This window comes from Euleptes europaea, chromosome 11, assembly GCF_029931775.1.
Source record: "Euleptes europaea isolate rEulEur1 chromosome 11, rEulEur1.hap1, whole genome shotgun sequence".
NCBI lineage: Eukaryota > Metazoa > Chordata > Lepidosauria > Squamata > Sphaerodactylidae > Euleptes > Euleptes europaea.
Window position 1 is genome coordinate 5,703,497 of NC_079322.1, and position 23,071 is coordinate 5,726,567.

General features: G+C 47.8%; 1 protein-coding gene across 1 annotated transcript; it reads right to left on the reverse strand.

Annotated features, from left to right (window-relative positions):
• Nucleotides 1-9,793: 9,793 nt before the first annotated feature.
• LOC130484763 (sulfotransferase 1B1-like) lies at nucleotides 9,794-21,546 on the reverse strand. The gene is made up of 7 exons (XM_056857848.1): nucleotides 21,399-21,546; nucleotides 20,015-20,143; nucleotides 18,517-18,614; nucleotides 13,607-13,733; nucleotides 10,968-11,062; nucleotides 10,522-10,702; nucleotides 9,794-9,906 (listed from the first exon to the last, which is right to left on the reverse strand). Exons 1-7 carry the CDS (start codon nucleotides 21,544-21,546, stop codon nucleotides 9,794-9,796), a joined length of 891 nt encoding a protein of 296 aa, XP_056713826.1.
• Between the last annotated feature and the right edge of the window lie 1,525 nt (nucleotides 21,547-23,071).

Genomic DNA, 23,071 nt, shown 5'->3' on the forward strand with positions numbered 1-23,071 from the left:
ACATTGGGTTCTCATTCAACGGTTCACTCCAAAATGGATCTGGACAATACATTAATACCCAGGGTTGTGGGTGTTTTGCAGAACCAGGGGAGAGACAGAAGGACTTGGCTCCCTTCAACTGGGCCACGTCTGACTTGAGAAACAGCCAGTGTGCTTAGTTGTTAAAGAGTTTGTACATTTAGCCAGTGCGCTTAGGTGTTGAAGAGCTTGTACATTTTGTATTGTATTGTATATATTTATATCACATATATATGCTTGTTGATGTTTTGCACTTGTTTTGACATTTAATACACGTTTTGATATTCTTGTAAGTCGTGAGCCTGCCCTGTTTGGTTTTTACAACCTCCAGGTGGTGGCTGGAGATCTCCCACTATTAGAACTGATCTCCGTTGAAGTCCCTCCCCTCTCCAAACCCCGCCCTCCTCAGGCTCCACCCCCAAAATCTCCAGGTATTTCCCAACCCAGAGCTGGCAATCCGAGGCAGCAGGGAGGCAGAAGGAAACACTCTCCCTTCAGAGCCTACTGCTATCGATTTTCTCGCTTAGGAAACCCTGGTAAGATTTCACGAAATCACAGAACAATTTGAAAACCACAATTATTGCCTCATAACAGATATGTGGGAGTAAAGGCTATGAAGACACAAATGTTTCTGAGACAGCTACAGTTGGGTTCAGACCTCACCTTTCATGGCACCATGCACATTTCTTTTGTCCCACTTTTACTAATAGTCAAACTGATATGGCAGGTTTCTGAAACTCTGGCCTTCTATGCAGGACTGTTTCCCCGCGATCACCCCCCCCTGACGGCTTCGGGGCTTCCTTTGGATTATGCATGCCTTTTCCGACTGTCAGAGGCCGTCTCACTCTCCCCGCACATTTTGCCCACATTTCTCAGATTCTTGTTAAAACAAAATCCAAAAAACATGGGCATAACACACGGGGGAGCGCGAGGCGACCTCTGATGGCTGGAAAAGGCAGGCATAATCAAAAGGAAGCCCCAAAGCAATTGGTGGGGGTAACTGTGGGGAAACGTCCCTGCATAAAAGGCCAGTGAAAAACCTAAAAAAAACTTGTATCAGATGCGAGAATGAGATGAGTATTCACACCACAAACACCAAGCTCTTTCAAACCACATTCAGTTATCTGAAAAAGTATTATCGTATCTGTCCACACACGATATACTACCCCTCACCCCACTCATGTAATTTATTACCTGTTCTAGATCTGGTTCCAGCGGATGTTTTGAATGATCAGACTCATTGATATTAATGCTGCAATACAGAGACAACAAATACTTTTAGAGACTGTTAGATCTGGAAATGGCAACCAAGACATTTTATATATATATATCAGGGATTTCATGTATCATATATTGAAACTGTGAGAAGATACGAATAGGATATAATGAATTATGAAGGAACCCAGCAATTCTACTATTGAATTACTTATTTTATGTACTTCCATTTATATCCCACAATTCTCCCCAATAGGGACACAAGGTGGCTTACATAATTCTTCTGTCCTCCATTTTATCCTCACAACCCTATGAGGTAGCTTAGGCTGAGAGTGTGTGACTGGCCTAACGTCACCCAGCAAGCTTCCATGGAAGAGTGGGGATTCGAACCTGGTTCTCCCAGTTCCTAGTCCAACACTCTAACCACTATACAAACCTGAAGGGCATAAACCAAGCATGCCATACAGAACTGTCCCCCCCGGGACAGCAGTCAGAGTAGAGTTCGTTACATCCACCCTCTTCCCCTTGCTCTTCCCTCAGAGGGACGGAAGGTGATAAAGTTCCTGTCCGGATTTTCTGCTAAGCTCATCATTCATTCACAGGTTGCATGTATGTACAGATAGGACTTGGAGTGTATGGACAAGAATCAGGCAACTATGTAGGACTGTGGTTGTTTTCCTTTACACTACTCATGAAAATCATGTGCTTAACCTTCAGACTGGGATAGCATACTGAACTATGCATGTGGAGGGAGTGGGTGGACTCACATCTAGCATCTTGCTGAGGGACCTCAATTCTAGAGCTGCCCTGCATGTCTCGCCGTAGAAGATGCAGAACAGTCTCCTTCAAAGATGAATGCCTCAGTTCACAGGACCAATTTACACATTATGAAGTCCTTGTAGCCACCATCACAACGAGGGCTCATGACGTGCACTGGGAATTCCATTCTTCCCAGGTAGGCGTGGGCCTCATCAGGACCACAGCAGGCATGGAGGAGGGTAGCTGTGGGTTAACTACCTGCTTTGTAACATGTGAATCAGCTCTCAGTGTCCAGGTGGCTAGTTATGCACAATTTAACAAGCTGCTCTTACCAATCAGCTTGCTCTCTCCTCACTAGTACCCCAGACGGCTGTACAAATCCCTTTGTTATGATGGTTTCTCAGATGAGATGCAACACACAAGTAATCTGCATGCGACTGGTGCATTCATGTGTTCTGTAGTCATGAAATACAAATTGGGCAGGAGGATTGGGGAAAAGGAGCAGCAACTTACCAAGTTGAAGACTGAGTTTCTGGTGGGCCTGCACAGCAAAAGAATTTTCTCCAGCTTCCTAAAAAACACAGAGAAGACTATTTCAAGGTGACATGCATCACTGCGGATTCCTCTCAGGAATACCTGCTCATCACAGACAACAAGTGGAGCTGGATCTTGATTCTAGTTGGCGATTCTAGTTCCAAGTGGAGAAGAATCTCCCATCCCCAGTGCCCACTGCGCAAATTCCCCAGCAGGAGGCAGAACAGCGAATGCAACGAGAGCAGAGTAGAAGCACAGGGTTGCGAACGTTGTCATATTCGGTGGAAAGTGGCCTGAGTGAGGCCGTGCAGCTTCTTTCCAAGCGCAAAAATGACTCCAGATAACTTTACGTGGTGATTTAAAGACTCCTGCTGAGTGACTTTAACCCAGACACTGGGAAACTTGATCAAGCCCATCCACCATATTAAGAATTGTCTGAACAGTGAAGTGGTTACTAAATGTGGTATCTTAAGATTCTTGCTAAACGACTATCAGACTTCGAAAAGCTGGTCTCACAGGATCAAGTCCATCAATTTTTTGAATTCATTAAACTAAAATTTTTGAATTGGATTTTGAATAAATGTGCAACTAAGGGCAAAAACCCATGGTCGCTTTATCCTCCTTTAATCCCTGTTTCAGCCAGGATTCAGCCAGGATCAAATGCATGCGTTTCACCTAATGTGCGTTCGATCCTGGCTAAAACAGGGATTAAAGGAGGATAAAGCGACCATGCGTTTTCGCCCTAACTGTTACCGTTTTGAACTGTATTGTTGTTATCTTCCTTAGCAGGTCGTGCAAACCGCTATTCTGAATAATGTTTTTTGTAGGGTAGGCGGCTCTGGAGATGAGTTTATGAAACCGGGGTGGGGGGGGTGGCACACAAAAGTGTGGCCACTGCAGCTCTAGGCTCTTAGCTGAGTGCCAGGGGACCCCAGCAGAAGGGAGAAAAACGATCTCCTTTAAGATCTCAGCCTTCCCAACCAACTTTACCTCTGTCTTGTCAAGATTCAGTTTCAAGTTGTTCCCTCGTGGCCATTTAAGGGCACTGGTTCAGAACCTCTACAGAAGGGTTCCCAACCTTTTTGACCCCGTGGGAACCTTTGGAATTCTGCCACAGGGTGGTGGGCACAACCCAAAAATGGCTGCCACAAGAGGCGGAGCCAGCCACAAAATGTCAGGCAGTGAGGCTATACATAACTCTAATAGTAGCTCTTCAACACGTCAGGCAGAAACTCTGTTTAACAGGATGCCTCTTAAAATAAACATATTGGTTTAAAATATGTTTATTTTATTTATTTGTATTTTATTAATCTTATACCCTGCCCTTCCCAGCAAAGCTTGCACACAGCTTCACTTTAGCCGTTCAGTAAAGACAGTGTGGTGGCAACTTCTTAAAAATCTGAACAGCCCATCAGATCTCCAGTCAGAAGCCCTGCTGGGTAAAAGCTCCACCTGGCCCTCCCCACTTTCTAAAAACTCTTGGTGGGTGCTAGGAAAGGAGCTGGCGGGCACCACGGAGCCCTCAGGCATCACATTAAGGACCCCTGCCCGACAGCGTTGTCAGGCGACTTAGAAAAAAGAAACAGAAAATATGTCATCGGCATATTGACCACATCCTACATCAAAACCACTAATGATTTCCCCTAAGGGCTTTACATAGAGATTGAATAGAGCGGGACATAAAACTGAGCTTTGTGGAATGCCACAAGGCAAATCCCACGCTAGGTTTCAACAGAAACCCATTGGGGATGATACAAACCAATCCAAGGCAGGAGTCTGAATCCTGACTTCTACCTCCAACCATCTCAACAAGACAGCATGGGTGCCAGGTTGGGAGAAGTCCTGGCGATTTGGGGAGGGAGCCTGGGGAGGGCAGGGACCTCAGTGGGATACAGTGCCATAGAGTCCACCCTCCAAAGCAGCTGTTTTCTCTGGGGGGAACTGATCTCTGTAGTCTGGAGATGAGCTGTCATTCCGGGGGTCCCTCCTGGAGGCTGGCGTCCCGACACGGTCTGCAGAATCAAAAGCTGCTGCCAAATCCAGTAAAAGCAACCAATTTGGACGGCCCTTTCCTGCATTCAGCCAGAGACCATGGGCAAAGGCCACCGTCAGCACCGTCTGCTTCCCGTGGCCTGGCCTGACGCCAGACTGAAAGGGGATCCGGAGCTGGTGGGTTTTCCAGAAAGACCTGACGGGAGGTTTTGCCTCGGATTTGCTGCTCTGTAGATGCATACTTTCCCCATCCGAACGCGCAAAACTAAACCCCCATGCAGAGTTCTGAGAATTCAGATGGGGAAAGTGTGCCTCTAGAAAGCGGCAAATCCAAAGCAAAACCTCCCATGTATAAATGGCCTCTCTCACACAAAGTAATGGCCATTTATGGCTGGGAGGTTTTGCCTTGGATTTTCCACTCCCCAGAGGCACATTTTCCCCATCCCAATTCTCCAAACTCAAAAATAAGCCCCAATGCAGAGTTCTGAGAAGTGTGTGTGTGTGTGTTAGGTGCCGTCAAGCCGCTTCCGAGTCATGGCGACCCTATGAATGAAAGTCCTCCAAAATGTCCTATCTTTGACAGCCTTGCTCAGATCTTGCAAACTGAAGGCTGTGGCTTCCTTGATTGAGTCCATCCATCTCTTGTTGGGTCTTCCTCTTTTCCTGCTGCCCCCAACTTTTCCTAGCATGACTGTCTTTTCCAGTGACTCTTGTTGTCTCATGACGTGACCAAAAGACGATGTGTGTGTGTGTGTGTGTGTGTGTGTGTGTGTGTTAAGTGCTGTCAAGTCGTTTCCAACTCATGGCGACCCTATGAATGAAAGTCCTCCAAAATGTCCTATCTTTGACAGCCTTGTTCAGATCTTGCAAACTGAAGGCTGTGGCTTCCTTTATTGAGTCCATCCATCTCTTGTTGGGTCTTCCTCTTTTCCTGCTGCCCTCACCTTTTGCTAGCATGACTGTCTTTCCCAGTGACTCTTGTCGTCTTGTCGTGACCAAAAGACGATGTGTGTGTGTGTGTGTGTGTGTGTGTGTGTGTGTGTGTGTGTTAGGTGCCGTCCAGTCGCTTCCGACTCCTGGCTACCCTATGAATGAATGAAAGTCCCCCAGAATGTCCTCTCTTGGACATCAAAGACAGGACCAAAGACGGCCGCCTCTGAGAATTGGGATGGGGAAAACGCACCTCTGGGGGGGGGGGGGATGGCAAGTGGGAATGGCCAAAGAGGGCCGCCTTGCCCCGGGTGCCCCAGCCGAGTCCTTCCATCCTTCCCTGGGGGAGGTTTTCCAAGGAGCGGCCAGATCTGACCCGAAGTCCAAAGGAAGCGCAGGATCGCCCCCCCCCCGCGCCCCGCGTTTGGCGTCTGTCCGGGCCAGATGTGGGTCCAGGGGGGCGACTGCTGACCCCCACCACCGTGCGCCTCCTTCCTCCCCCCGGGGGCCCCTTCCCCAGCCACAGAAGCCCGGAGGGGCCTCGCCTGGACCCCCCGACCCCCCCCGACCCTTTCTTCGGAGGCCCAGCCGCGGAAACAGGAGGCGGCCCGGTCGCAGGTAGGCTGCCCCGGGCCAGGGAGGCTCCACGCCGGCCCGCTCACCTTTCTTCTTGCCCATGCCGGCGGGCGGGCGGGCAGGGAGAGGCGCTGGCGGCTGGGCTTCCCGCTCCGGGCACTGAGACCCCCGGGGGCCGCCGCCCACTACCCCCTCCGCCCCACTGGCGTCACCGGGGGGCTTTTTGGCGTCACGGGGACGCGGCTCTGCGCCGGGCGGGGGCTGCAGACGCCCCCCGGGACAGCCCTTCCCCTCCCGCGGGGTCAGCCCAGGCTCCGCACAGACCGGAGGGAGGAAGCCTGGCTTCCCGCAGCGCAGAGTTCATCGGGGGGACTCCCTGCCCCAGGAGGGGTGGGGATGGCTGCCAACTGGGGAGGCTTGAAGAGGAGAGTGGAGCAGAGGGCTAGCCATGGGTACTGGTCCAAATGGACACTACTCATGATGCACACCTGTTCTCTCCAGGATCAGAGGATTATTATCTATTATCTTAGGTGCTGTGGAGCACAGGCAGGAAGATGCTGCTGCTGTCGTCTTGTTTGGGGGCTTCCTAGAGGCACCTGGTTGGCCACTGTGCGGACAGACTGCTGGGCTTGGTGGGCCTGGGTCTGACCCAGCAGGGCCTTCCTGATGTCCTTAACCGACCTCCAGACTACACAGGCTGCCTCGCAGGGCGGCCTCTACGGCGTTGTACCCCGCGGAGGTCCCTCCCCAAACCCCACCCTCCCCAGGCCCACCCTCCAAATCTCCAGGGATTTCCCAACCCGGATCTGGCAACCCTTGGACCCCCGTGGGGCAGCTGCCCCTTTCGCCTCTCTCTCCCCCCTACTCTGTTCCCTGGAGACCAAAGCATCATCCTAAGGACACGCTCAGGTCTGTTCAGTAGGGCTGACTCTCTGGAAAGTGTGCTTAGGATCGCACCACAAACAATTAGAATTGCTCAAAACCTCTTGTAGCACATTCTGCGGGTGGCAGTTGACCTGGTAACCCCTCTACGCAGTACTTAATCAAACACATACTGTGATATCATATGGTGGTGGAAAGTGCCGCCGTCAATTGCCAGCTGACTTACGGCAACCCCATAGGGTTTTCAAGGCAAGAGACGTCCAGAGACCGTTTGCCCTTGCCTGCCTCTGCATAGCGACCCTGGACTTCCTCGGTGGTCCCCCGTCCAAGTACTAACCAGGAGCGACCCTGCTTAGCTTTCAAGATCTTACGAGATCTCTGGGGCCTGGGCCATCCAGGTAAGGAAGATATCAAATAATATGATATATTTTCAGGATTACAGGGTTTGGAAGACCCTTAAAAATGAACACATGAAGCTGCCTTCTACTGAATCAGACTCTTGGTCCATCAAAGTCAGTATTGTTTACTCAGACCGGCAGCGGCTCTCCAGGGTCTCAGGCAGGGGTCTTTCCCATCACCTACTTGCCTGGTCCCTTTTAACTGGAGATGCCAGGGATTGAACCTGGGACCTTCTGCATGCCAAGCAGATGCTCTACCACTGAGCTACGGCCCTTTCCCAGCTGTTTAGGATAACTTTGAAGGGGGGGGGGAGAATGTTGCCATGTTGGAGTGGCTAAGACTGCTGATGGACACACAATGCAAAATCTCATGTACAATGTGGTCCACTCTTGGGGGGGGGGAATGTGGACACCCCTGGAATACAGGCTGGCTAATTCTCTAACATGCTTCTGTTAACCCTAACAAACTGGGTTTTTTAAAATGCTGTGCTTCTAGTTTAATTGTTTCAAAGTACCTCCACTGTCAAAACAACCCTGACATTTCCCTGCTTCTGAAGCAAGGATGCGGGAGTGTTGGTCAGCATCACAATAGGGCAGGGACTAGGGTTGCCATCTCCAGGTTGGGAAATACCTGGAGATTTGAGGGTGGAGCCTGGGAGGATGGTGCTTAGGGAGGGGAGGGACCTTGGTAGGGTTTAATGCCATGAGTCCACCTTCCAAAGCTGCCATTTTCTCAGGGAGAAGTGGAATATTTGTTTTAAATACATACATAATCCAGAAATAAGGGATTTATGTAGCCTGGAGATCAGTTGTAACTCTGGGAGATCTCCAGCCCCCCACCCCCACCTGGAGGGACGACCCACGCACACCACCCTGGGAAGGTATTTTGCCACTGGGTAGCGTTGGGTTGCGACCCTAACAGAATTGGGATGCGAGATGATGCGACAGGTGGAGCCCAGCAATGTCTGCCTGTAACACAGGAGCCGATCAGAGCAGCTCTCTGAAGCAGCCAATAGGGTGGGGGATAGGGAAGGCCTGATGGGGGGTCCCCTTAATCAGAAGGGGGGTTGAGGGCTGGGGGGGAAGGGGGGCTCTTCACCGAGGCAGGGCCTCAAGCGGTGAGGAGATGCCAGAGGTCTGGCGACGTTTCTCTCTCTGCACGGCTGGGTTATTATACTGGCCCTGGGAAAAGGTTGTTCTTCCGAGGCATATTCAGTTTGACACCTCCCATCCCACAACTCCTGGCCGAGCACTGCTATTTCCCGCAGTTGTTTGTGGGTTTTCTGAAAGGAACTTGGTCCTTGTTTGCTTCTAAAAGCAAACTCTCTCATGCCCATCAATTCCCCCTTGCTCATCAATGCAGGCACATTCGATCCCTCTGGACAGTTTTCAATTTCCTGCTCAGTGCGGTGGGTTAGGCGGGACACTGGGGGGGGGATGTTGTCTGGCCCCCAACAAGTCTGTCACAGTGCAGGACTCTGACTAGTCATTGCGGGTTCTGCTTAGCCAAAATGGGCACGCGCCATCTGCTTTCAGTGCCGCAAGGAACGTTATTTTAATGATGCTTTATTGCTTAAGAGGGTAATATGTCATGCATCGGGGGGCTCATTAAAAGCCAGCTTTGGGGGGAGTCAGAGCTTACTTCATCTGATGCGTTGGAATGTAAATCTATCAGGTCTGCTTTATGTATATAGCTTTATGTATATAATTAATTAAGAGCAAGTTACCTCTGAATAAGAAAGTGAGACTTACCAGGTACCGCATCCCCTTTTGTGAAAACAAGAGACACTTAACGGAGTAGATTTATAGCATCGGAAATTCAGCTGAGGAAAGGGACCAATATTGTGTGTCGGGAGAGAGACTTCACATGAAATAATTTCTTGCCTTATTGGTAAAATGCATACATGTCTTCCTGTGTTTTAATTGATATTTCAGAGGATTGGGGCTGAAAAAGAAAGATAGTCTGCACAAATACATAATATGGCTAATACTGTAGGTAAATGAGCACAATATGAGAGACTGTGGAGTGTATTTATTTCATTCTTAGTGATCCTTAAGTTACCATTTCCATGACGTTTACTGCAGAATGTAACATTTAATTACCTTAACCTTTCTCTTAAACTGTTTTTTAATTCCATAATTATTGGTGAGGATAAGTATTTTTTAAAAGAATTTTGAAGATTCAGAAGTTTGCAGTTGCAGAAATAAATGTTTGGAGAAGTGAGGATTGCAAGATGATCACAGAGGAAGGAATGTCTAAAGTAAGGATAGCCCGGGCCATGCATAGAGATGGCCTCCTCAGCACTGAAATCTTTCCCATCATAACTTGCATATACTTCATCCATGGATCCCACAACTGGGAAGACTGGAAACTTGATTTTTTTTCTCTTTCATTAAAAAGAGATTAGCTGCAGTCCAAAATCTCCACCAGATGATAGAATGTGTGTGGAATCTCAAAACAGCAGCAGCTCCGGAAGCTCTCGGGAGGTTCAGATCTCAGTTCGGAACTGCAGCACTGTGCCTGCCATTTTCCTCTTATAATCTTCATCAAATTTCTCATTCTGAGCTACTGTAAAGTAATTCTTCCAGTCACCAGCAATCCCTAGAAGATGAAAGATTATCAGTTAAATATATGGGCTGTCTGGAGGAATATATTTTTTTAAAATGGGGTTGCAATCTTAATCTGTAGACTAATTCTATATTTAGTTGATTAATTGAAGAAGACCACTTAGGTGAAGACTAGAACTGCACATTTATTTTATCTGGAATATTTTATTTCGATGTACCACAGTAATCTGGAACAAAATAGCTGTTAAAACCTTCCCTTCTACTAATCTGAATAATTATCTATACTGAGATTTTGGTACTAAGCAAATTTGTAAAGGCGGATGATGAATCAACTAATATACTTTATGGAGCCAGAATGGTATAGTGGTTAAGAGTGGCGGACTCTTAATCTGGAGAACCGGGTTCGATTCCCCACTCTTCCATATGAAGCCTGCTGCGTGTCCTTGGGCCAGTCATGGTTCTCTCTGAACTCTCTCAGCCCACGCAGAGGCAGGCAATGGCAAACCACCTCCGAACATCTCTTGCCTTGAAAGCTCTTCAGGGTTGCCATATAAGTCAGCTGTGACTTCACAGCACTTTCCACACATGCTTTAATCAGTTGACTATCCAAATTGGAAAAAAAATCTCAGGGAGAACTGGGCAAGTCTACCTTTGCGCATGAACGGGGAGATGCTTTGATCCATCACTGCAGCTGGGGCCATCCTGTAGTTTGTGGCAGGATTGTCCTTCATCGTTTCAAAGGACGTATTGCAGACAATCTTGTCCACAACCGAGTCCGCGAGGTCCTTTCCCAAAAAATGCATGACCTTTTTAATCTCACGCTTCAGATCCTATGGAAGGTATATTTCAATGGAATCAGTATTGTTTGGCCCAGCGTAAATTACCATCTTCAGCTATTCCATACGGCAACAACTTTTCCTTTTTAAATAATTTTGCTGTCTACATAAAAATTCCCACAAAAGCCAAAGCGAAGAGCCTCCATGGATTTCATGCTGGGTCCGATCTGGCAAGGCGCTTCTGAAGGGCATTCTCTAGAAGAGCCACCTGGTCATGTTACAGGGAGAGTAACCTGAAAGGCCACCATTATCTCCTTACCTCTTTCATGTCTTCATAGAACAGGTATAACATGGGCTGATCATTCCTCTTATCCCGCCAGCTTTTCACATGGTCATACCAGGAACCGAAAGCTACTAGACTTAGAAAAACATGAAACAAGCAGAAACTGTAAGGCTGAAACATGATAAACAGTAAAAAAAAAACAATGTCATCTTCTAATAGTTCAAGGGCTGGATCAAGGAACGATCTGGGAAGCCCTCGTTTCAGATCTCATAGCCCCAAATTCACTAAGTAGCCTTGGAGGGCCAAACCACATATGCAGTGGGAGTAGTTTTGCCAGTTCTGGGCTGGGAAATTCCTGGAGATTTTGAGGGTGGAGCCTGGGGAGGGCAGGGTTTGGGGCAAAGAGGTACCGCAGGAGAATATGATGTCATAGAGTCCACCTTCCAAAGCAGCCATTTTCTACAGGTAGGGTTGCCAGGTTCCTCTTCACCACCAGCGGGAGGTTTTTTGGGTGGAGCCTGAGGAGGCCGGGGTTTGGGGAGGGGTGGATCTTCAATGCCATAGAGTCCAATTACCAAAGCGGCCATTTTCTCCAGGGGAACTGATCTCTAACAGCTGGAGATCAGTTGTAATAGCAGGAGATCTCCAGCAAGTACCCAGAGGTTGGCAACCCTATCTCCAGGGGAAATTATCTTGGTTATCTGGAGATCAATTGTAATAGTGGGAGATCTCCAGGTGCTATCTGGAGGTTGGGAACCCTACGTTTTGTGTTTAGAACTCCAAGCAATTTCTTAAACTTAATTTTCAGGTATACAGGGGCTCCATTAGAAGCTGGGCTGCAAAAAGGGAATTAAAGCCTATCCCCCATACCAGATAATGTGCAGGGAGGATGAAAGCCCGCTCCCTGTGGTCCCACCCCAAACCAGGCCCTGCCTACCTGAAAGTGTTTTTTTTTTTAATGATAACAGGTTTAAACAAGGAACTCCCAGTACACAACTGGTTTAATCTTTAGGCCAGCCACTGCAGGAATTCCTCCAGATCTGCAATGGCAGGACAATAATAGTGACCTTTGTCACTGGGTTGTAACGATTACTGAGATAATGCAGTTTGGATGTTCAAAAAGCACTCAGTAGCAGAACCACAAGCAATAGTGGCTTTCCGCAGTGTGGTGGGAGTGGGTGGGCATAACATCTACCACAATCTTGCTCTGCTGACATTGCTTCCCCCCCACACACATTTCCCCTTTATTCTGGCACATTTGCATTTGACAACAATTGCATCCTCACCCCTGGGGCCCAGACCCTGTTCTTCCCCATGGGTTGCCAGGTCCCTCTTTGCCACTGGTGGGAGTTTTTTGGAGTGGAGCCTGAGGAGGTCAGGGTTTGGGATGGGGAGGGACTTCAATGCCATAGAGTCCAATTGCCAAAGTGGCCATTTTCTCCAGGTGAACTGATCTCTGTCATCTGGGGATCAATTGTAATAGCAGGAGATCTCCCTACCTTCCCCTTACTTCCATTTCCTAGCCATCACTGAGCTCCCCTACCCCGTAGTGGCAATGGAAGGAACATTCCACCTGGACACCCTCCCCCACGGCCACTGCAAAGAATTCCCTTAAAAGTGGATCAAAGTAGGATTATTTTTAGATCTGATGTAGCAGGAAAAGCTACATCCTTTTACGAGGAACTTCGATCGCATTATATTTCCCCCCTTTTACTATACAAATCCAATGCCTCTGTGACTGACATAATGCCTTTTTTACTAAGCGATAGGGACCCCAAGGCTACATTGTCAGTGGCAAGATTTGTTTCAGTCCTTACATCCCTCCAACACTAGATATATGCTGCTCAAGATCAATTGATCAAGGAGCTTCTAAGGGATAAAAGGAAAGGAAAAGCTCCAGGAATGCTACAGCGTGCTCGAAATGAACAGGTCATCATGTTGGTGACTTTCAGGACGTAGAAAACGACGGTGCTGCCTGGCCAAAAGCCGGGGTGGACTCAGCGCCTCCGGCCGGGGGCCTGGATCACCCCACGTCGGTGCAAGCAGAGGTCGGCACAGGTTTCCTTTTCCCTGCATGACTCAAAATCAACCTGAGCTGACTTCGGTGATGAGCATCGGCATGCACATGGCCGGCTCAGTCTGTGACAGCACAGCTAAAAAATGCCTCAGAGGAGTGGCTGCCACAATCTGAAATGCCCGTGAAATAGACTGACTCCTCTGAAGTTGTCTGCATGTCAGCCGGGTGGTTGTCTATTAGGGTTGCCATCCTCCAGGTAGTAGCTGGAGATCTCCTCCTATTACAACTGTTCTCCAGCTGATAGAGATCTGGAGAAAATGGCTGCTTTGGCAATTGGACTCTATGGCACTGAAGCTCTGCCCTCAAAACCTCCTGCCGGTGGCAAAGGGGGCAACCCTATTGTCTATACATTGGATTAATAGTGAATGAAGATGCATTTACGGTTAATCCAATGTATAGACAACCCGCCCAGTGATACAGTTTCCCATTCCCCACTGTTTCTCAAGAGGAAGAAACTTATTCTCTGAATAAATATTGGGTTTAACTTGGACAGCTAGTCTATTAGGCAAAACCATACACCTTTGATTTACAAAATAAGTTTCCTGGGAAAAGTTTACGCCTCTGGTTGCACACAATTGTGAATGGTGTCCAGACTCACTTTTACCCGCCATGAATTTCTCAAGGTATTCGTCCCACTTTCCAGGGTCTGGGTGCAGCTTGTTCATCAAGTCAAAATGGTAAAAGGACACAGCTACATCCTTTGCATTGCGAGCCACATAGATTATCTGCATGAAAGGGGGGGAATAATGACTCAAGTTGTTTTGGTAATTGTACAGGCTAGAGGAGTCTAGTGTGAGAACCCAGCTCTGGCAACCACAACAATGAAAAATTTCACGCAAGCCCATTTATTTATTTTTTAAAATCTGGGTACCCAAGGTTGGGTGGAGAAAGGTAAAATGATGTGATAGAGAAATATATTGAACAGTGCATTCCTGACAGGAATGCCTGCGCCGGGCTTAGGAGGCAACCCAGCTGCGTTTCCGCCGGTGCCGAAACCTCCGCCTGGCGCAAAAAACCCATGCAAAAAAGGGGGGCATTCCCAAGCCGAAACGGCTCAGGAGGCCAACTAACGTCGCCCCCCCCCCCCGGCCAGCATGGAAATGCTCAGGGAACGCCTCCCGGGGTGGCGCTGCGGCCTGGGGCAGCAGTTGGATGCCGGCGGGAGGCTCCGGCAGTGGCCAGGCCCAGTGCTGCCGTGGCAGCGGCCGGGGACCAGCACCCGGGCCTGCATGCTGGCACTGGGGCCACTAACGCCGGCGTGCGCCTTACAGGCACCGGCGTTAGTGGGCCCTTGCGCCGGCAGAGGCCTTCGTCGGCCTCCAAAGGCCTTTGGGTCGGGCTGCCGGCGCGGCTCAGGAACGGGCTGTAAGGCGCTTATATCAAGGTTAGAACATTAAAAATGATAAAACAAAGCACAATTGCAACTGGTCAGGTTGATAAACATAAACCACGCACCATACGCATTTTGGCCAACAGGCCTTCATCAGTGCCCAGATAAAAACCTACAGAACGCACACACAAACAATGTATCGCAATATATAAACAAAATTATAAAAGGCCAGGTATGTATGTCGGGTATATAACAAATTTCAAATTTGAAAGGCCTCTAGAGGAAATACCCGCAAGTTGTTCTACTCTGGGCTATATTAGTCTCCCATACAGAGTGTGCATGCGAATATCAACCTTGGTTTTTCAGGTTGGGTCCCCCCCCTCCTTTTTCTTGTTTATTGACCATAATGCTTTTTTTAAACCTTTGGCAGACGAGTCTCCTGAGCATCACAGAGGCCTGTTCTTAGGCACGTAGGGCACCTGCCATACCTTCTAGGCTTCGCCACCACTCCTTGTGAACCAAGAGCCCACCCTAAAACACACCAGCCATTCCCCTACAGTGCGAGGGAAGATCCACTATTACTGATCTTCTGATTCAGAAACTCCCGGTGTACTTCCAGTGTGTGCCGGGTCACTCAGAGTAGCGTTTGAAAAGCCGTGACGTACGGAGTGTCTTGTTTTTGATCAGTTTTTTTAACTGCCACTACTCGCGGTCAAACTTACAACAGACTGCTTCTCAAGTTCTTTTTAAAAAACATCTAACTTGTATTAGGGTAAGGTAAAGGTCCCCTGTGCAAGCAGCGGGTCCTTCCTGACCCATGGGGTTACGTCACTTCCTGACGTTTCCTAGGCAGACTTTGTTTGCGGGGCGGTTTGCCAGGGACTTCCCCAGTATGACTCATCCCAATAAAATAATACGCTCTGGACTGGCAAAACAGCAACTTACTTCCGAGGTCCGAGCCCATATTGCATGGTAGCTAAACCAAAAACCCACTGAAAAAGACACTAGATCAGTGGTTCCCAACCTTTTTTTGACCAGGGACCACTAGGACTTTTTTGTTCGGTGCAGGGACCCCAAGGTGCAAAATAAAAATTCGGAGAATTTGAAAATAAACTTTAATCATAACTGTTAGTTAAACATTAAATTTAGAATAATATTTGAATATATATATTTTTATAATAGAGAACTTTTAATTGAAAATATTAATTTATTATGGGTTAATAACTTTGTTTCGTGGACCTTAATTTAGTTCTCGCGGACTCCTGGGGGTCCATGGACCCCCCGGTTGGGAACCAGTGCACTAGATGGATGGTGGCAGTATCCAAATTGCAGTCAGGAAACCTGGAAGACTCGGGGGGGGGGGGGTCTCATCAGGGTAGATTGGCCATTATTTCTCACCAGCCTGCCCCTCCCAGGCTAGGCTAGGGTTGCCAACCTCCAGGTGGAGGATGCCCAGTCAGACAAGGAAGAGGCCGCAGCATCCTCTCACTTTGTGGAGGTGGGCTGGGGGACAGGGCCCTCTTTCAGGGCTGTCTTCCTCCTCCTCAGTCCACCCTGGGTTTTGTCTGTCTCTACTCTATGAACCAGGGGCTCAAGTGCTCATTTGCCTCAGAATGTTAAAACCTGGCCTTCATGGATCTCAGAGACCATAAATTAGGTGGACCTGCAATTCTAGCCTATGAAGTACCTTACAAATTCCTTATTAATACTGTCAAATCAAGTACTTAAGTCTCTTCACTGCACAGGAAGAAAAAACAAGAACGTTCATAAATGGCTTGGAGTAGGAAGCTCAAGCCAAAATTCCCACATTTTTTAGTGCTCCTGGTCAGCGGTTTAAGGTTCCCGGAGGACAAAGAGGGGCATCGATATTGCTCCAAATATATCATGACCAGAGCAGGTTACGGACCGTGCAGTGGAGTATATGTGGAGTGTGTGGGGGGAAGGAAAGGGAGACAGAAGTCCAGTGGGTAACCGTTGCAGGGAAGAGAGAGAGAGAGAGAAGAGGGAGAGAAGGAAATCGAAAGAAGAGGGGATATGGAGAGGCAGAAGCAAACTACGCTGAAAAAAATTCTATTAGAAGGACAAAAGGTAGCAAAAACGATGAAATACCAAAGCTTTCAGGACTTTTTCGTTTAGAAAAAAAATGTTGGGAATTAGGGTGAAGGTTTCTAAATTGTTTGTGGTATTGAGGAAGTGGACCAAGAGACCTTTTTTCTTTTCCCATAAAATAAGAATAGAGTCACCCAATTAAGTTTATGGGCAAAAATTCTGCACACAACACACAGTTAATGTATGGAATTTGCTGCCAGAAGATGCAGTAACGGACACTATTTTGGATGCTTATAAAAGTGGACTAGACAAATGTATACAGGACAAGGGAGGGCAAAAGGAAACCTCCATGTTCAGAGGCAGCCTACCACTGAACACCACTTGCTCAGGAGAGCGAGCGTCTTCATACCCTGCTTGTGGGGCTTCCTGGGAGCATCCAGTTGCCCCTGGTGGAAAACAGCATCCTGTAGTATGAGATCTGACTTTGGTCAGATTCAGCAGTGATGGGTAATTGACATTTGTCAAGAAATCTGCAGTTTTAATGTTGGATTCATTCATATTTCTGTTTTCTTTGTTAATAATAATATTATTAATATTCATTGCCTTCATATTATAATGAAATATTTTTCAAGCACCCATTACACAGTTTGCTGGTCTGCTTCTCATTTGTAATTGAGGACCTGATTAGGTTCTTGCTCCTGACCAACAGTGCTCTTGCCTCTGGGCTGGCCACTCAGCCGTCAGACAGCTCCCCTCAGAGACCTGCTTTAGCCCAGAAGCCACCAGATACAGACTTCCAGCATCTTCACAGCATCACTGGGCAGCGCCAAGACTTGCCGGTGGTAAGTGCAGCTCCCTTGCTTGCGCCACCCAATTAGGAGCTTGAATTGGTGCTAAAAGTTGCCAAGGGCAAGCACTGTGGCTTTGAGAGGTGAGCTGGGGAGGGAGGGTTGCCAGGTCCCTCTTTGCCACCAATGGGAGGTTTTTGGGACAGAGCCCAAGGAGGGTGGGATTTGGGAAGGGGAGACTTCAGTGCCATAGAGTCCATTTGGCAAAGCAGCCAGGTGAACTGATCTCTATCGGCTGGAGATCAGTTGTAATAGCAGGAGATCTCCAGCTAGTACTTGGAGGTTGGCAACCCTATGGGGAGGGCAGGCAATTTCCTCTCTTTCAAGTAGAAACTCCTTCCCCACCTTGTTATTTTCAGTGAGAAATAATCTTGATACATATATATATATATGTATTTGCCATTGCCTGCCTCCATGTCACACCCCTGGTATTTCTTGTAGGTCACCCTTCCAAATCCTAGCCAGGGGTAAGGTTGAGAGAGTGTGACTGGCCCAAGGTCACCCAGCAAGCTTCCACGGCACAAATGGAGATTTGAACCTGGGTTTCCCAGATACTAGTCCAACACCTTAACCACTACACCACGCTATGCATACCACCACCAGAAGAAAACCCACTGATCTGTAGCATGTGACTATTTCCTTCATGGAGGATGACATTATCAAAAAATGATATAGTGGAATGAGATGCAAAAGCCAAATATACTGGTGCACTTATTTACACCCCACACACTTAATATCCACACTTTTAATATGTCAGACTACAGTTAGGGCAGCCAGCGTGGTGTGGTGGTTAAGAGCGGTGGACTCTAATCTGGAGAAGTGGGTTCGATTCCCCACTCCTCCACACGAAGCCTGCTGGGTGAACTTGGGCCAGTCACAGTTCTCTCAGAACTCTCTCAGCCCACGTGGAGGCAGGCAATGGCAAACCACCTTCGAACGTCTCCTGCCTTTGAACGTTTCCTGCCCTATGGGGGTTGCCATAAATCAGCTGTGACTTGACAGCACATACACACACACACACACACACACAACTGGCAACCGTGGACCCGTCTGGCCTTCTGCGTGATGCCATCTGTCCCGTCCCATCCCCCCGGCATTGCCAACCATGGAAGGAAGAGAGTTATGCTGGCAAGTAGGAACTGTGAGAACAGGACATGATAGTGGGGTGAGGTAGGGGTTTTGGTCTGTCAACCCTCCCCCTCCCCCTTCCTGGTTAAAATAATCCTCTGGAAAAAATGTGAAGCTACAGCCTTGCCAATCTGGGTCCCCAAGATAAATTACCTTGCACTTATTGTCCCAGAAGGACTTCGGAAGTAGGTTGACCGGGAGGTGAGTCTTCACCACTCGAGGAGAAGGCATCTGAGCTAATTGTTCTGTGCCTGGTAAGCAAAAGGATGCTTAGTAAAGTCATTAGCACAAACAAGCTTGCAGGGGGCTTTGAAATGGTGAGTAGAACAGGGGATGGAATTTAGTCTGTGGGCACCATCCATCCGATGCTAGAAGAATGACCCCAGGGAGAGCTGCCAGATCAGCCCCCCCCCCCCGACCTTTTTTAGTCTGTGGGCACCTTTGGGATTCTTACACAGCACGGTGGGCACAGCCAGACGACGGCTGCCACACAAAGGCCGCCGCAACTTTCCTTCAGTCCATGAAGACTTTTGTGCTGTGGTAACAGCTGCTGCCAGACCAGAACTTTAAAAAATCTGCACAGCCAATCAAATAGCCAATGAGAAGCCTCACTGGGCAAAAGCCCCACCTGGCCCTGCCCACTTTCTAAAAACATGAGGCAGGTGCTAGGAAAGGTGTGAGCGGGTGGGTGTGGGGACCCCTGAGCCACATCAAACAAGGAAGCTTTCTTGTAGCCAGGGCAGGCCCGATGACACCCCCTGCCTCTATAAAGGCTTCCAGACTAGGGTTGCCAGGTCCTTCTTTGCCACCGGCCAGAGGTTTTTGGGGCAGAGCCTGGGGAGGGTGGGGTTTGGGGAGGGGAAGGGACTTCAGTGCCATAGAGTCCAATTGCCAAAGTGGCCATTTTCTCCAGGGGAACTGATCTCTATCGGCTGGAGATCAGTTGTAATAGCTGGAGATCTCCAGCTAGTACCTGGAGGTTGGCAACCCTATTCCAGACTGGGCTTGCTTGCTGGCCTGCAGAAGCCCAGCCACAGGATGCCTTTGTCGGCACAGCAGGGGGGAATGTCAGAGATCTGAGTTCTGGTTTGCGCTGTGAGGTTGTCGCTGTAATTTCCGATCCCTGGTAGGGGACGTGTGCTGTATGATGCTGACAGTGGTTTTTGGGCTGGGATAGCAGGTACAGGTTGGGTGGCTCCGCGCACTAGTTTTTAACAGACCCCGCTCACCCACTTTTAATTTTTCAGATTTTATAAAAAGAAAACAAAGAAGGTTGTTGATTACAATGTGGGACAGTCACAATTTAACAGCAGAAGAAATCTGATTAAAAGGTATGTATTTTAGTACCGTATATAGTTTGATTTCAGACTTACACAGACTTGGAAAAAATTCCACATGATTTTATAGCCATCAGAATTATTTACTAAGTCACATGTCAGTTACTTAAAACCTACTGGGGGGGATTATAATGTCGCATTAGTCAAGACAGGAAAGAGAAGCACAAAAAGGCCACTCTGAAAAGGATCACACAAAAAAGAATACAGGGCATTTATCTGCAAGATGAAGCTGCAGCATCTTCCACTTCCTGAACAAAGCTATCCATCCTGCATCTCTGCAATGCGAGTTGCACAGGATTAATTCTAAAGCTTACCTGACAGCATCTTCCCGGGGGCAGCAAATTCTAACATAGGTACTTTATTGAAAATTGCATCTCGCTTGCATTTGTCAGTGTCACCATCATTCAGAATCATGTCCACAATTTCACACACCCATGTGGTGCCTAGAAACAAGAAAAACCATCTTAGGCTGTCCTGTGCCTTAAAGTCAGTAGCAAGGTTCTTGCTCAACTGTGCAAAATATTGCTTTAGGGATTTCTCCATGTTAAGGGCTGAGGTGACCACATGGATTTCTGACGCTACAGGCCTAAGATGTTCTGGAAGAGGGTGGCTCCCAGGGGTAGGTGCCCAGCACTGACTTTGCATGTGGTGGGGTGTTAGAAAATTTACAAAAGTTCTTTATTACCGGCTGGACTCAGACATCATAAACAATCCCAGTTGGTTGTAGGGTTACCAAGCCTGACTCGGAGGATTCTTGGACACTTGGGGTCAGTGCCTGGGAAGGGCAGAGTTTGGGGAGGGGGCTCAGCAGGGATGTTTCTTCATAGGAGAAACGCAAGTCCTAGAAGTGAGGTTGCCAACCTCCACATGGGATGGGGAGTTCTCCTGGAATGACAATCTCCAAGCTACAGAGATCAGAGCCCAGGAGAAACGGCAGCATCAGTGTGGGGTCTAAGAGAAACAAAAGTCCTAGAGTGATTACAGAAGGTTAATGTTCTAGGACTCCTCTTCCTCACATAAATTAAACATTCCTACTGAGCTCCCTCCCATACTCTGCCCCCCCCCCCAGCATCACCTCCAAATGTCCAGGAATTTCACAAGCTGGAGTTGGCAACCCTACCTAGAGCACCCACCCTCTGATCACTGCAGTCTGGAGATCAATTGCATTTCAGGAGAACTCCAGTCCCCATCTTGAGGTGTGTGATGCTAATGGCCCTGGTTCCTCCCCAGGATTCCTGCTCCCCCCCCCCATAGGAAGGTTTACAAAATGCATATTGTTCCTTGATTGTAAACAGAGGTTCTGAACCAGGGTAAAATTGTCAATCCCCTAGACTCATCTGTAGCAAATAACAGACCACGTTTTGTTAAAGCATCCCAGTTCAGATATCACAACAGACTTCATACACATAGAGTGTGCAAGAAGGGAAGAAGGAGGGCATTGTGCATGAGTGTAGCCCCCGTCTTAATCAATTACACTGCTTTGTATGCACTTTCTCTTCCTCCTCATCTCATCTCCAACCACAACCAACCCTATTGTTAGGCAGACAGCACAAGCAGGACACCTCTGCTGTGGAGCAAATTGTTGCCTGTTTAATTATATATTAATACCTTTAATTACCAAGAGTGGGGGGGAAGAAGCTCTATTATTATTTTTTGTTACCTTTGGCATTGAAACGTCCTGTCTCTGCTAGAACTCACCAGATTTGGGGTATGTGGATATCAAGATATCATCAGGCCTGCTCTGAAAATTGTCGATCCTGTCCCAGTCAAAGGAAAATGCACAGACCATGGGAACCCCACGTACCATCTGCCATTCTTGCCGAAGGTAAGGGTCTGGGGGTGTCATCTTGAAGAAAATGTCAGGCAATAAAAATGAGATTAACTAGAAGGACCATCTGCAAGGATATCAGTTGGATTTTACCAGATACAAAGGAGAAGGGTTTAGGGTTTGGAGAGTTTGTTTCTACAGAAACACCTGAATAGAATCCTGTTCTTCAGTTTGATTCATCTGCATTCCAAAAGATATTTACCAAAATATAATTATTAAAATCATGCCAGTATAAAAATGCAGCAAAGCAACTTCTGTGAAAACGTTAATAGTTTCTCTTCTTTGCTTTCTGATGATGTTGGTCTTCCTACCTTTGCCACCCTAGCTTTTCTCCTACCAAAATCAAGTAGTCATCTTACATTTCATGATTACAAAAGCTATTCTTTCCCCCCAATAGCCTCCACGTTTCTTTAAAATCTGGAGTATCGTGTAGGAACACATTTTTTCCAATAGCCCGCAAATTGTTCTAAATCAGTTACAGAATTATGTAATGTGTGTGTTAAGTGCCGTCAAGTCGCTTCCGACTCATGGCGACCCTATGAATCATTGTCCTCCAAAACGTCCTGTCCTTAACAGCCTTGCTCAGGTCTTGCAAGCTGAGGGCCGTGGCTTCCTTGATTCAGTCAATCCATCTCATGTTGGGTCTTCCTCTTATCCTGCTGCCTTCAACTTTTCCTAGGATTATTGAGTTCGACACCCCTGGTCTAGACGGAAACGCTTTTGATTTAATTTCAACCTATTGGTTCTGGTCCGACCTTCTGGGGCACAGAAAACAACTCAGCACCATCCTCTCTATGACAGCGCTCCTTTATAGCAAATATGCTGCAGCAGTCTGAGCCTTTTTCTCTTTTAGGTAGAAAGGATACAGATACTTGGATCTTTATACACATGCAGAGAAAAGCAGCTTGAGCAATGACTTTCATCTGGGACAAATGCCAGATGGGGAAAAGGTTACCCCCCCCTTTGTGGTTCTTTCACTACATGCAAGTTGAAATAACACGCCTCCTGCACAAACACACATAGTCACACACACACACACACACACTCTTCACAGAAGGCTCTTCTCTGCTACCTGCACACTTTTATCAGTTTCTTCTGTCCATGTATTGGAAAAGAGCAAGAGTCCAGTAGCACCTTAAAGACTAACAACGTTTCTGGCAGGGTCTGAGCTTTCGTGAAGCACAGCTCACTTCTTCAGATACAGCTAGAATGTGATTCTATCTATCCTTAAGTAAAGATGAGTGAATTAGACACAAAATAGCAATGTAAATGTCAGAAGCGAGTAAATGACATTAGCAGGCATGATTGGATTAGGTGTGATATGCAGAGGGGTAGTAGGTGTGGAAATCGGCATTGGAATGAGACAGGAATCTCAGATCTCTATTAAGTCCCAGAGAATGCATAGTCTTGAGCTTCATTATTACAGTCCAGGCAACTGGGACCTTCTGTTCTACCTTGACCAGAGCCATTCGTGCCTCCAAGCACCAAAATACTCTGCGCTTGGAGCTTGATGGCTCATTCCCCAGCCCCCTTCTCCCTGCCA